At 43.6% G+C, this 12,629-nt stretch overlaps 1 protein-coding gene across 5 annotated transcripts in view; it reads right to left on the bottom strand.

Moving 5' to 3' along the window:
* chd8 (chromodomain helicase DNA binding protein 8) overlaps window positions 1–12,629 on the bottom strand; it is a 36,780-nt gene that overhangs the window by 20,341 nt on the left and 3,810 nt on the right. For 2 of the 5 annotated variants that reach the window (XM_080440109.1, XM_080440110.1), the window contains exons 4-23: window positions 12,265–12,564; window positions 11,587–11,700; window positions 10,790–11,292; window positions 10,555–10,663; window positions 10,032–10,253; window positions 9,613–9,681; window positions 8,913–8,968; window positions 8,692–8,809; window positions 8,396–8,476; window positions 7,936–8,073; window positions 7,591–7,712; window positions 6,542–6,785; window positions 6,068–6,244; window positions 5,504–5,647; window positions 4,478–4,576; window positions 3,209–3,368; window positions 1,513–1,723; window positions 1,082–1,277; window positions 540–713; window positions 38–331 (exon numbers count right to left, since the gene is read on the bottom strand). In XM_080440109.1, the coding sequence (XP_080296235.1) occupies window positions 38–331; window positions 540–713; window positions 1,082–1,277; window positions 1,513–1,723; window positions 3,209–3,368; window positions 4,478–4,576; window positions 5,504–5,647; window positions 6,068–6,244; window positions 6,542–6,785; window positions 7,591–7,712; window positions 7,936–8,073; window positions 8,396–8,476; window positions 8,692–8,809; window positions 8,913–8,968; window positions 9,613–9,681; window positions 10,032–10,253; window positions 10,555–10,663; window positions 10,790–11,292; window positions 11,587–11,700; window positions 12,265–12,564 (3,531 nt within the window). The remainder of the gene's footprint in view (window positions 1–37; window positions 332–539; window positions 714–1,081; window positions 1,278–1,512; window positions 1,724–3,208; window positions 3,369–4,477; window positions 4,577–5,503; window positions 5,648–6,067; window positions 6,245–6,541; window positions 6,786–7,590; window positions 7,713–7,935; window positions 8,074–8,395; window positions 8,477–8,691; window positions 8,810–8,912; window positions 8,969–9,612; window positions 9,682–10,031; window positions 10,254–10,554; window positions 10,664–10,789; window positions 11,293–11,586; window positions 11,701–12,264; window positions 12,565–12,629) is intronic. The other 3 variants (XM_080440111.1, XM_080440112.1, XM_080440113.1) reach the window with 3 other exon arrangements.

Raw genomic sequence — 12,629 nt, 5'->3', positions numbered from 1 at the left:
CTGGTCAATGATGTTACGTTATGGTCATAGCCTTTACCTTTCTGTTCATAGTGTCATAGTCAATGTCGGCCTTCTTGGCCCACTTCTGCCAGAACTCTGGGTCGTCGAGGGCGATGTCGGTGCGGTTCTCGGACGCCACAAAGCTGGCCTTAGAGAAGGTGGAGCCCTTTCCCTCGCTCTCAATGGTAATGGTGGTGGCCCTGCGCTGCAGGATCTGGTCGATGTCCTCCTCGCAGAAACGGTTGCCCTCATCATTCTCGTCCATGATGGCGGCGTAGGCACCTTTCCTCAACAGGTCCTCTATCTCTTTCTTGGAGAACTGCTGGGCCTGCTGAAGGGAAAAGGGGATAAAGTTATACCACAAAAGGCCATTTACCTCAAATGTTCTGAAGGGAAATAGACATAGACAAAAAAATTGCATACTTTGGTATAACAAAACTACTATTTACATCTGAAGCATTCAGAGGACGTAATGTCCCAACCCAAGCAATCCAGAACATAATCTGCCAAATTGAACCTAAGGACCATGGAGCTCTCACCCCGCCGTTGACACTGCTGTCTTTGTTGCCGCTCATGCTCTGCAGCACGGCACGGTCCAGACCTAGCTTCAGACTTGCTTTGTCCAGCATCTCCCTCTCATAGGAATTCCTGGTAATCAGGCGGTACACCTTCACCGCCTTGGACTGGCCGATACGATGGCATCGCGCCTGGGCCTGGGAGGTGGAGGAAGAGAGTGGAAAGGTCACAAGGATAAGCATTCAAAATGTCAGGAACATAAAGGTTAGAGTTGCGTCAAAAATATACAGGGGCAAAAATGCCTCCCTGAAAACTCATAATGACACAAAAAATCTGAGGGAGGACTAAACTGGATAGCATTTTTTTCTTTTATGATTATTTTAACTTATCAAACTTTCACAGGAAAATACAAAAAATCTATTAAAGTAATTTTTCACAAATTAAACGCTCCCCAAATGTACATATAAATTGCCACTTGATTTTACACAAAGGGGGAAAGATTTAGCTTTTACACAAAGGGGGAAAGATTTTGCTTTGGATCAGACAGTCGAGTACAATGCAGTACCTGGAGGTCGTTCTGAGGGTTCCAGTCAGAGTCGAATATGACACAGGTATCGGCAGCTGTGAGGTTGATGCCCAGGCCTCCAGCGCGAGTACATAGCAGGAAGACGAAACGGTCTGAGTCGGGCTTACTGAAACGGTCGATGGCGGCCTGTCTCAGGTTCCCCCTCACTCTGCCATCAATACGTTCATAAAGGTATCTGGGCAAAACCAGAGGATAAATAGCTTACTCATCATGGATTTGTCAAATGAATTCGACATGACAAAGCAGTGACATCAACAGTCATTTAGGGCCAAGCCAAGGTGTACATCATCCACTTAAGAACAGATGTCTTCAATAATTGTCATTGCCCAATTTCAACATCAAATCCTGGTACGATTCTCTGTCAGTATTACATTCTACTACTGCTAGAATGTCAAACACCAAAATCGTACCTCTTGTTAATGAGGTAGTCCTCCAGGATGTCCAAGCAGCGCACCATCTGAGAGAAGATTAGCACTTTGTGTCCGCCAGCTTTGAGGCGAGGCAGCAGTTTGTCCAGCAGCACCAGCTTGCCGGCCGACCGAATCAGGGCCTGCAAGTGGAAGTCTGGGGCCAGGGGGTCATACTTCCTCCGCATCTCCCCTACAATCTTTTCCTCTGCGCCTGGATGACAGAGGGACCAGAGAATAAGTGAAGCGTTGCATTACTCATTACAGTATGAGATTGATATTTTTCATATTTACGGTAACCAAAGCATGTCGGTGACAATCTGTGATGAAAATAAACAAGTGATGTGTCTTTCTTCAGCTTTTTTATTAACAATACTAGTAATACTAAGAGTCACAGCCAAGTTTTCTTCAGCTTTGGGAGGTAAGCAATCATAGTAAAAGTCCTGGCCCATTCTGTTCTGGCTGACTGGTACCGTAATAAAAACATTGGCATCTAATAACAATTTCAGTGCCCACTAGTGATGTGCATGACTGAATCATTTTGATGATTCTACTGTTATTAACTCTCTCAGTGCCAAGCCCCGAGTTATCCCGAGTTTTATAGTTATACCCTCAGTGCCAGAACGAGAAATCCCAAGTTAAAAAAAAAGTTTTTTTTTTTTTTTTTTTTTTGAAAAAAAAAAGTGTTCAGAACCCAAGATATCATTATCTGAAGATTTGCAGCTCCATCCACTCTTTGTTTAACCTATAACTGAAAAAGGCTGTATCTCGCTTCCTAAGCACTTTTTTTTTTCTTTGAAAAAAAAAAAAAAAATCTGTCAAAGTTCGCAATATTTATTTTATTTTAGTGGCAGTGAAAGAGTTAAGAACAATTCATTGACAAGCTGGACACATTTACAAATCGTGGTAAGCACAGAAGAGGCAATAATATGAAACCTTTATGTACGGTAATGAGGTAGGGGTGGTTAATATTAAGATGCAGTACCAGTAATGAGGTAGGGGTGGTTAATATTAAGATACAGTACCAGTAATGAGGTAGGGGTGGTTTATGTTAAGATGCAGTACCAGTAACGAGGCTGGGTTGGTTAATGTTTAGATGCAGTACCAGTAATGAGGTAGGGGTGGTTAATATTAAGATACAGTACCAGTAATGTGGTAGGGGTGGTTTATGTTAAGATGCAGTACCAGTAACGAGGCTGGGTTGGTTAATGTTTAGATGCAGTACCAGTAATGAGGTAGGGGTGGTTAACTCATTCAGTGCCAATACAAAATAAAAATAAATTGCGTACTGTGCCAGTGATTTTAAAATTTTCTTAACCTTTCAAATAGAATAGAATATATTTATCTCTAGTATGATCGATCCCCTGGTGGTTGCTAATCACAGCGGGTTTCACTGTGCTTCCACGGAAGAAAAAAAAATGTCATCGCGACCTCCCCATTCAATTTTATACGCCTTTGAGAATAGCAAGTCTGGGCCAAAAAGACATAGTAAAAGTACACAGGAGCCAAGATACAGCCTTTTTAAGTAATAAGTTAACCAAGAAGTGAATGGAGCAGCAAATTCGGATCACGATATCTTGGGTTCTGAACGTTTTCCCAAAAAACTTTAAAAAAATAGTCAAACACGTCATTGGCATGTTGCGCCATGCGGGAAAAACACATCAATGGCACTGAATGAGTTCATGTTTAGATGCAGTACCAGTAATGAGGTAGGGGTGGTTGCAGCACTTGCGCAGCTCCATCATGGTGTTGAGCAGATTAGGGACATTGGCGTTACTGGTGGCTCCTGCGCTGAGAAAGCTGAAGTTCCTCTCCAGGATGGCTCTGTAGTACTTCTTCTGCATATCCGTCAACTCAACCTAAGAGCATAGACAGTCCGGTTTTCACAATGACAGGCATGGGAAAATCTGCCAAATCCACTTGGGGTCTGAGGGCTGCGTAGGCCCATAAGTGGGGTCCATGGTCAGCACACGATTATATAAAATGCAATATTAAGTGCCAGGTAAACCCACAAAAGTCCCTTGGGTAGCTTAAAACCTTTCTCTTGATACATATGTTGTATCAGTATAGGTTTGATTGTTATTAGTGGGTTGTTATTCGAGTCCTTCAGCTCTCTTGACAACCTCATTTTGTTCTTCAGCACCGTCAACGTGGGCGAGTTGGAAGAGTGGGAAGAACATAGCCTAATTTCTAGAGCGAAAAACACCTACAACTCTATTGAATAAAAATAATAACACTGTAACACAATACAAGTTTTATCTAGCTCAGACAAGTCATCCAGCCTTCAAAGGAGGAACAATGCAGATTCATTGTCAATGTAATTCAATGGAAAATATCCTTACAGTATACAGAGAGGACCATACCGACCTTTTTTACACATGAGACCTTTAATGTCACTTACTTGAACAGGATTTAATCCGTCAAAACCGTTTTGATATCTATTTCCATTATAGAGACATGCTATACATCTGCCTATTCATGACTGTTAGAGTAGTCTGATACAACAAATACCGTTATCTTAAACACCTCGAAATCACATGCAAATTACCACTATTCTGATGTCGGTGTTTTCCCTTCCATTGTTGCCATAGTCTAATCCCACTGCTAGTCTAAAATGCATATGCATATGGGACTTACTAATGGATTATGGCAAACTGTGTGTGTACCTGAACTGTAAATGCTATTGTGTGGAAACAAGCGTTAGCCCGACTATTATTATAATTGTTTTTATTTTACACATACATCTGAATGCACATGAATTGTTCATGACAGTTATGTATATAGTGTCTGTGTGAGTTTAAACAATTCATGTTGATGAAAGGTCAAATTACTTTACTCTGCTAAGTTTACAAACTCACAGCCGACTTGGAGCCAAAAGATCAGTTTTCCAAAACTTGACTGACTGATGTTGGATTTTTGACCAAAGAAAAGACCAAAGAGTTCCAGTTCTTTAACTGGATGATCCTACCTCGATGATAGTCTCTTGTTTGGGTGCCAGGTTCTTCTCAACATCCTCCTTCAGCCTGCGTAACATCATGGGTTTCAAAATGGACTGGAGTTTCGTGACCTACGAGACAGAGAAAATATTTGGTCACAGAGGGCTGAGCTTCACTAGCAGTATATGTGAGCATCTGAGGGTGGAAATTAATTAATTAAAAAACGAATTAGACACAGTGACTGAGTCAGTGAGCGAACGAGTCAGACTGTAGTCAAATTCCTTAATTTCTGCCCACTGGCAGCGTGACCCGGAAATCGTTTTGCGTCCCAAATGTTAATTTGCTTTTGGAGGAGCTGAGAGTGAGTCGAGAGGAGACTCCCCAAGCAGCTTAGAGTGAGAATCAAGGAGAGTACATCAAGTGTAGACTTCAGCGAGTTTTGCGGAAGTGACTTATCGGTTTTGTTATTGGATAGTGCAGCGGACCGCCTCCTCAGGCTTAGGGATGGAAACTACGCTGTCTGGGAGATCCATAAACCGTGCCTTGCCGCGGACCTCAAAAGGGATGATTTAGAGCCTATGAAATGACCTGCTCATAACCTAATAATGTTAACAACGCAGTGTATGCGTGTGTATGAACGGTCAGTGAGAGAAAGTGTCCCACTTGATTTAACTGGAGCAAATACTTTTGTGCATTTAAATAGATTTGAATAACAGTTATCGATGCTACTGAAGGAACAAATTAAATAATTGCTTGATCTTTATGTACACAAGCATGCCGTTTGTTGAGCATGGGTGTGGGAGAATGCATGTCAAACAACTCAATTGCTAAGCGTATTAGAGAGCAATAAAGTGTCCAATACAATATGACATCTGGAGGACGGAGGAGGTGAGCAGGCATAAAGTTGAGTACTGGAATTTCGGCTATTCATTCATATCTGTTCGATTCCTCCAGACCCGCATCTAATCCTCGCTAGGATGTGGGACTCAGGCGGCAGTGGAGGATGCAAGTGTGGTAGTTAAAGAGTATTGGAATTTTCAGCTTATGAGAATGCTGACCTGTTCCTCCGTTTTAAGGTCTCCAAATTCTTTGAGGAATTCTGTCTCAGAGGGGAACTGGGCAGGCTCCAGGAAGTGCAGCAGGCTGAAGAGCTCCTCCACCGTGTTCTGCAGGGGCGTGCCTGTCAACAACACTTTGTGTTCCTGGGAAACCACAGAGAAACATGCAGGTGGGGAGGGGATGGGAGGAATGGATAGACATAGGAGGGATGGGAAAGGACAGAGAACAGCGAGGAGAGAAGAAGAAAAGCAGGGGAGATGGAGATGCCAGGAATAGGAGGGGAAGAAAGACAACGGGACAGGAAGAAAGAGAACCAGGCAGAGAAGTTCAGACAAAGATGTGAGAAGACAGAACAGTTGACAGTTCAGTTAACAGGAGGGAATGAGAGGCAAATAAGGAAGTGGTTCGAGCAGGGCGCCAGATTACAGAAAAAAAAGAATGAACGAGACAGAAAGAAGGGGAGAGAAACTACTCAGTGTTCAGCTCATACATCTTCTAACTATACGAGACATCAAGATTATTGTGTGTATGTAAGGTCTGCATTGTGCTGTGGGTCCACTAACCATGTCAAGCATCTTCAGGCTGTCCAAAAGCTTACAGTTGCGGTTCTTGAGGCGGTGAGCCTCGTCGATGATCACGCAACGCCAGGAGATCTCCCTCAGCTCTGGGCAGTCAGACAGAATCATCTCAAAGGTGGTGATCAGGGCGTCAAACTTGTACGCACCAGGGATCAGGTGCTCCTTAAAAGACAGAATTGTTTGTTGTTTCGTTGAAATGGAAGAAAAGGGGACAAAGGAGTACCAAAGTAAAACCAGGAAACCGATAGTCATTCACAGTTAACGCTGCTTTCATTTTATCCTCCTTTTGGATTGGTTTACTCAATATTACGTTAATCCTCATTGTGTATTTCATTCTGGCTGTTGTTGCAACTGAGAGAATAAAGTCTCATCTTACACAGACGCCAGTACAAAAAAGTCCTGTGTACACAGATAACCTGGCAACATTTCACAAAGTCCATGACCCCTCAACCCACATACCTTATCGTCCTTACAATACATCTCATACTGCTGGATCATCTGCCTGCTGGCCAGGCTGCCGTGGTAGACGATGGCGTTCATGTCGGTCCACGTTACGAACTCCCTCTCCCAGTTAGTGATGGTGGAGAGGGGAGCGATGACCAGGAAGGGCCCATGGATGCCCGCACCAAACACCTCCTGCAGCAGCGAGATTGATTGGATGGTTTTCCCCAGTCCCATCTCATCTGCCAGGATGCAGTTTTGCCTGGAGGGGTAGGAAAGTTACACAAAAGAGAGAGTGGGTTGTGACTTCATTAAGAATATACACACATCACGACCTGGAGAAAATTACTTAACCAGAATGAACAATATTCGGAGTAGTCCCATATTGTGATATTTCTTTTGGAACTGCCAAAATAACACAATTTCATGATGTACTTCTGTAGGTATTTTTGTATTTACTGAAATGAAACGTATGCATTCTCACCCGAGGTCGTGCTGTCGACCGTACCAGCACGGCTGTAATTTAGTGGGCCGCAAGTGTAGGTAGACATTCTATGATTTTGTTGATACATTTTTTGATATTTGGCTGTGTCAACATATATAGATCCAACAAAAATGCTGCAAAAGCTATGTGTAAACAGTCAGCCCCGACGGGTGGGTAAATAACAGGCTACCGTTACCTCTAGGTAGCGGAGTGACACTGAATGTTTCAGTAAAACGTTCCAGTGCTGTTGTACTGTATATCAGCACTCATGAAATGCCTCTTGTCCAATCAAATTACTTAACCGGAACCAACTGCTATATAATTGTGAATAAGACAGATTAAAGTGAAAGCAACTGATAGATTGAGGGTAAATGCATTTGGTGAATTATCTTCCCTCACACTGTTCATTTTCTTCATTATCCCTAAATCTGATTACATAATCTAACTTTACAGGCACGTTAATGAAACCGCTTCAACAGCCTTCCTCAACAAAAAATATCTACATTTCCATCACGCTATCAAAAGAAAATGCATGCGTGTAATCTGTGTATGTCATGTGTAAATCAGTGTGTATGTTCCATACCTGTTGTACCAGTTGAACAGCAGCCAGTTAACTCCTTCCAGCTGATACTCTCTCAGCGTGTTACTACTCTTGTATTCTTTGGTCTCCTCCAACTTTTTCCATGTGCTGGCTGGGGGCCTCGGCTGAGAGAGAGAGAAAAGGAAAAGGTGGTTAAAAGAAACACCCATGACGATGATGACACAGGAAGACTAGCTGACATTAAGGCGTCAGCTAATGGGGATCCGTATAAATAAACAAACAAATAAACAGGAAGACTACTACTAGTCTAGTTCCTGTGGGGAGTCTATTTAACCTGGGCAAGTTGTGTCAAAATTATTATACAATTATTATACAAGCGCCACTTACCGTTCTCTTGATGCGAATCTGTCGGTTCTGGAGGTTTTGAAACACTTCAACCTTGCCCTCATCCACGTCCTCCTTCAGCTCCCAGGTGGCATCCTCATAAGGCAGAGAGCCCCACTTCACCAGGTAGTACACAACCGGCTGGACGAGGAGTGGGGCAGAGAAACACAAAGGGGGTGACACGACCAGTAAAATAAAAATTTAGGGATGGTCGTTATTTCTAATTCCCCGATGTGAGAGACATCCAGATACTGAAAACGTTTTTTCATTGCATTTTTCAACTGCGTGAAAAAATCTCCTCTCCATGGCTCCAAATTCCATTCATATTCATCAGCTACTTTGACCATTTTACAAGCTACAGGCAGACATTTACAAGGCATTTATTTTCACACTCTTGCCAGCAGAGTATCATCAAAGAAACAAGTGGCAGAACAACAAACCGCTCGACAGCCTGAACTCTCACCTCTCCATTATCCTTGTCCACACTGTTGGAAACATCCAGAATCCTGTCTACCTCCACGTAATCCGGGTTGAATGGCTCTTCCTAATGGATGCAGACAAACAAATGGGGTGAGAGGAGGACAACTAGGTCAGACGGGTACACAAATACAAAAACATAAATGTCATCGATAATGAAATCCAGGGATGTAAGACGTTTCTGAAACTTTATCCTCTTGTTATCACCCCATTGTATGTCAAAGAAATAAAAAGTAAAAAAAGACAAATCGTCACACCATGCAACACAGCACAGCCCCTCACCTCCTGGAAGAAGTTGCGCATCTGGGCATATTTGGTTCTGAACCTCTTGAGCTTCTGATGGATCCTCTTGTCCCTCTCCAGCTGCACCAGCGTGGCCCACTCACAGTGCATATAGGAGCTGAGAGAAACAGAGAAGGAACACTCCTTATGTCAATACATTGACACATAAAAAGTGCAGTTCAATGACACGGACAAGGCACAAGTGTCATGATGCAACTTACTAATTCTTATATTTGACAAAGAATTCTTCGAGGTTGATGTAATGGCCTGGAGAAACCTTGGAAAAGAGAGGAGAAAAGCAGGTTTTGAGGTTGTTCTCTTTTTTTTTATCCAGATGAAACATCATTTCTAGAGTATCTACCATCTATAATGCTGAGGATGGAATTTTAATTCTGAAAAGTGGGCATGACTTAACGAAAATGGAGAATTACAATTGACCCATTAGGACCGGGAAAGCAGGCCCGGACCGCTGGCGTAGCGGTCCGGGCACATGGACTGACAGCGCGTCACAGGTTTGAGTCCCTATCCTGACGGCATTTGCTGCGTATCACTCCCCATCTCTCTCTCCCCATTTTCTGTATTGATACTGTCCTATCAATACTAAAGGCATAAAAGCCCAAACATAAATCTTAAAAAGAAGAAGAAAAGACCGGGAAAGCCTATACGTTGTTGTACCTTTAAAACCAGGAAAGCATCTGTGTCATTTTAGATGTTGCTATGTATATACGGTATGTCATGATATAATTGGTTGATTTTTATTACAAGATTAAAGAATGATAAGAAATCAATTTTGGGGTATTTGTTTGGTGTTTATTGTAACACAGGTGCACAATATAACCAGGGATGTGATCTACTTTAATAAGTGTCACCACATGGGAAATGTCACCAAATGGCACATTTAGAGATAGTCAATAGTCCTACCTCTTTCTTGGTTATCCTCATGGACAGAACTTTGTCTACAATCGTTGCATCTTCCTCGTTGGGGTTTTCCTGTAGAAAGAATATATATTTTTTTTTAAATCTATAATCAATAATTAAATGAATGATTAATAATCCTTATTCTAGGCATGTCATAATAGGCAAAATGTTTCCATAAAAAATTGCAGATCTACAAGTTCATGCCAAGCTCATGACTGCCACCTGTCATGCGCTGGTGGATCTGCTATTTTCACTATTTTTGCATGCCACAGTTGTGCGACAAAGAATAAAATAACGCTTAAGTGGTTAATCAATTTTACAAAATATATATTTTTAAAATCACGCTTATCGATTACTTTATTAACCGCAAAAGTAATCAATAGAATAATCACTAGGAAAATAGTTGCAGTCCTAACACTCACCACAAAGAACTGCATGCTGGGCTGTCCGTCCACATCCAGTTCCATTTCCTGTTTGATTTGTGCGCCCATGATCTGTGCGGCCGTCCCTCCGCTGATGGAGGCCACAGCGGCCGCTGTCGACGTAACGTCTACGTCCTCCTGCTCGTCTTCATCATCTGTGATCTTGATATCCAGGTCCTCAGTGTACTTCTTCCTCTTCACCACACGATTGGAACGCCTCTTCTTATGTGAAAGGGACAGAAAAGAAGAGATGCTGCATTTAAAACGCTGGTTGCCATTGTATCATTTATTAATTGTTTACGTACTTGTTTGAGTTCATTAATAATATATTATTACAATCATAAATAAACCCAGCCGTTATGCAAATATTGATAAATATATTAATTGTAGCTGGTATGTTTTTCTATTCAGGAAGCCATCTTGATCAGTTAAGTAGTCAAAGTGTCAGGTTTGGAGTCGGGCCTGTCAATGCAGCCAAAATCCTGCCCTAGTACAGATATTGCATGTGTTTGTGTGTATGTACCGTTGCCAAGTCTTCCTCAAGAGTAGTGGGTGAGGTGGGACTCTGCTCTCCATCCGAGTGGTCCGAACCGGTCCTTTTCCGTTTCTTGGCCCCTACTAGAGTGATAGTGCTGTCAGAGACACGAGAAAGAGAGAGAAGAAGAACACACGGGTAAACAAATGCCAATCAAGTCTCAAAAGAAAGACGGCAAACCACTCAAACAAGTACATCAGTCATTTCAAACAGTCCAGCTTACTTAAGCTTGGCCTTGCTCTTGCTCTTGCTTGCAGTACCAGGCGTTGCTGTGCCTCCAGCCCCTCCTGCTGCACCCCCTGTTGACTTCGCCTTGCCCTTTTTCTCGGCTCCGCCACCGCTCTTCACCCCCGTGGCTCCAGTCGCGGTGCTTTTCTTCTTGCTCCCTCCTCCGCTGGACTTCTTCTTAGCCGTGGTGACCACTGTGACGCTGCCCCCTAACTCTGAGGCTGCATGGCCGGCCGGAAGCTCGTCTTGGTTCAGAACCCGGGGGAGGTTCTTCTCACCGCGCGCCTTGGCCCGTGCTATGGCCTCGGCCACAATGCGGTTGGCCTTCTCCTGCTTGCAGAGGGTTTCCACACGGCGCACGGTCACAGGCTCCCCTCCGGCCTTGGTGATACGGATGGCCTGTGCTGAGCCGGTGGTGTTCGTGGAGGCGCCTGTGGTCGACGTGTTGATGACCTTCACCACAGACACAGTGCCACCGGCTGAGGACGCCGAGCTTGTCTGAACAACAGGGGGCAAAGACTGTAGTTTCAATAGATGTCCCGATATATGAATGTACTGTATATGTACTGTCCACACACATATATCGTCACTGTTGGGTGGATACCTCGTATATCCACACGTAGACCGTTTTTTATTATATAAATCAATGCTTTTGCACAAACTTTTATGAACATTTTTTGATATACAAGGATTCCACCCGACAATGATTAGATATACTGTACATATAAACACACAAGTCCATGATGCAGAGTCCCTGTCTGGGTATACAGAATTCAACATTCAGAGGCCTACCTGTGGCTGCAGCAGCATTTTGAGTGGCACAGCCAGTCTCTGTCCACCTTGGCCCTGTGAGATCTGTAATATCTGTGGGCTGCCAGTGTTGCCTGCTCCAGAAACCAACTGGTACTGTAAGAGCACATACAGAAAGAAGGTCAGCGGCAGCGCTCCTCTGAAAATAATCATGTTTATACAAAAACACACAATATGGCATTCAAAGTCAACCACAATGAAGTTATCAATTCTATACTATTCAATTTTTCTGAGGCTTTGGTAGTTATAGAGCCGGAACATGTGAAGACCTTTCCTGGCCTAGAAAGGTGGTTATTGTAGTACCAAACTAGGCCCGCACAATTAATCGCCACAGAAATCCCAGTATTGACTAAAGCAATTGGTAAATGGCAAGACTGGCTGCAATTTTAGGTAAAGTTCTTCCAGACACTCACAACATATTTGTGTTGAGCAGAACACCAAACTTGTGAATGTCGAAAAACATTGTACCAAACATGACCATATCACTTGGCAGCATGATTCCATGCCAGACCATTTGGTGAGCACAATGTTTTTCTACTCATATTTGTGCTCACTTTGATGTTTACCCATAATCTTGTGTTTATACTGTACTTTGATGAGTATTTGAGTAAGTCACATTATCTCAGGACGACTTCCGACAACCCTTTATTCTTCTCCTACCTTCACTCCTCCCTGCACTCCGGGCTGCTGCTGCACCTGCAGTTGAATGGTGAGGACTTTGGGCTGGCCCCCGGCCTGACCTGCCCGGGCCTGGGTGAGAGCTGCAAGCTGGCTTCCCTGGATCACAAATTTACCCCCGGGGAGCTGACCCAGCACCAGTCTGGTTTGGCCCTGATGTTGCTGAACTTGGACCTGCTGCTGGGCCGTACCGGCCGCCACCGTCACCGCCTGACCCTGGGCCGAGACAGTACCAGCCTGGGAGGCCTGGAGGACCAGGGTGATACGTTTGGGCTCGCCACCCTAGTAGATACATGGGACATTAAATGGGATGGGCTGATGGATGACTTAAAAGTGACATTCCAATG

Source organism: Gymnoscopelus braueri (assembly GCF_963280865.1).
Source record: "Gymnoscopelus braueri genome assembly, chromosome: 10".
Lineage (NCBI taxonomy): Eukaryota > Metazoa > Chordata > Actinopteri > Myctophiformes > Myctophidae > Gymnoscopelus > Gymnoscopelus braueri.
The sequence above is the reverse complement of the archived record's forward strand: the minus strand, read 5'-3'. Positions and strand labels throughout refer to the sequence as shown.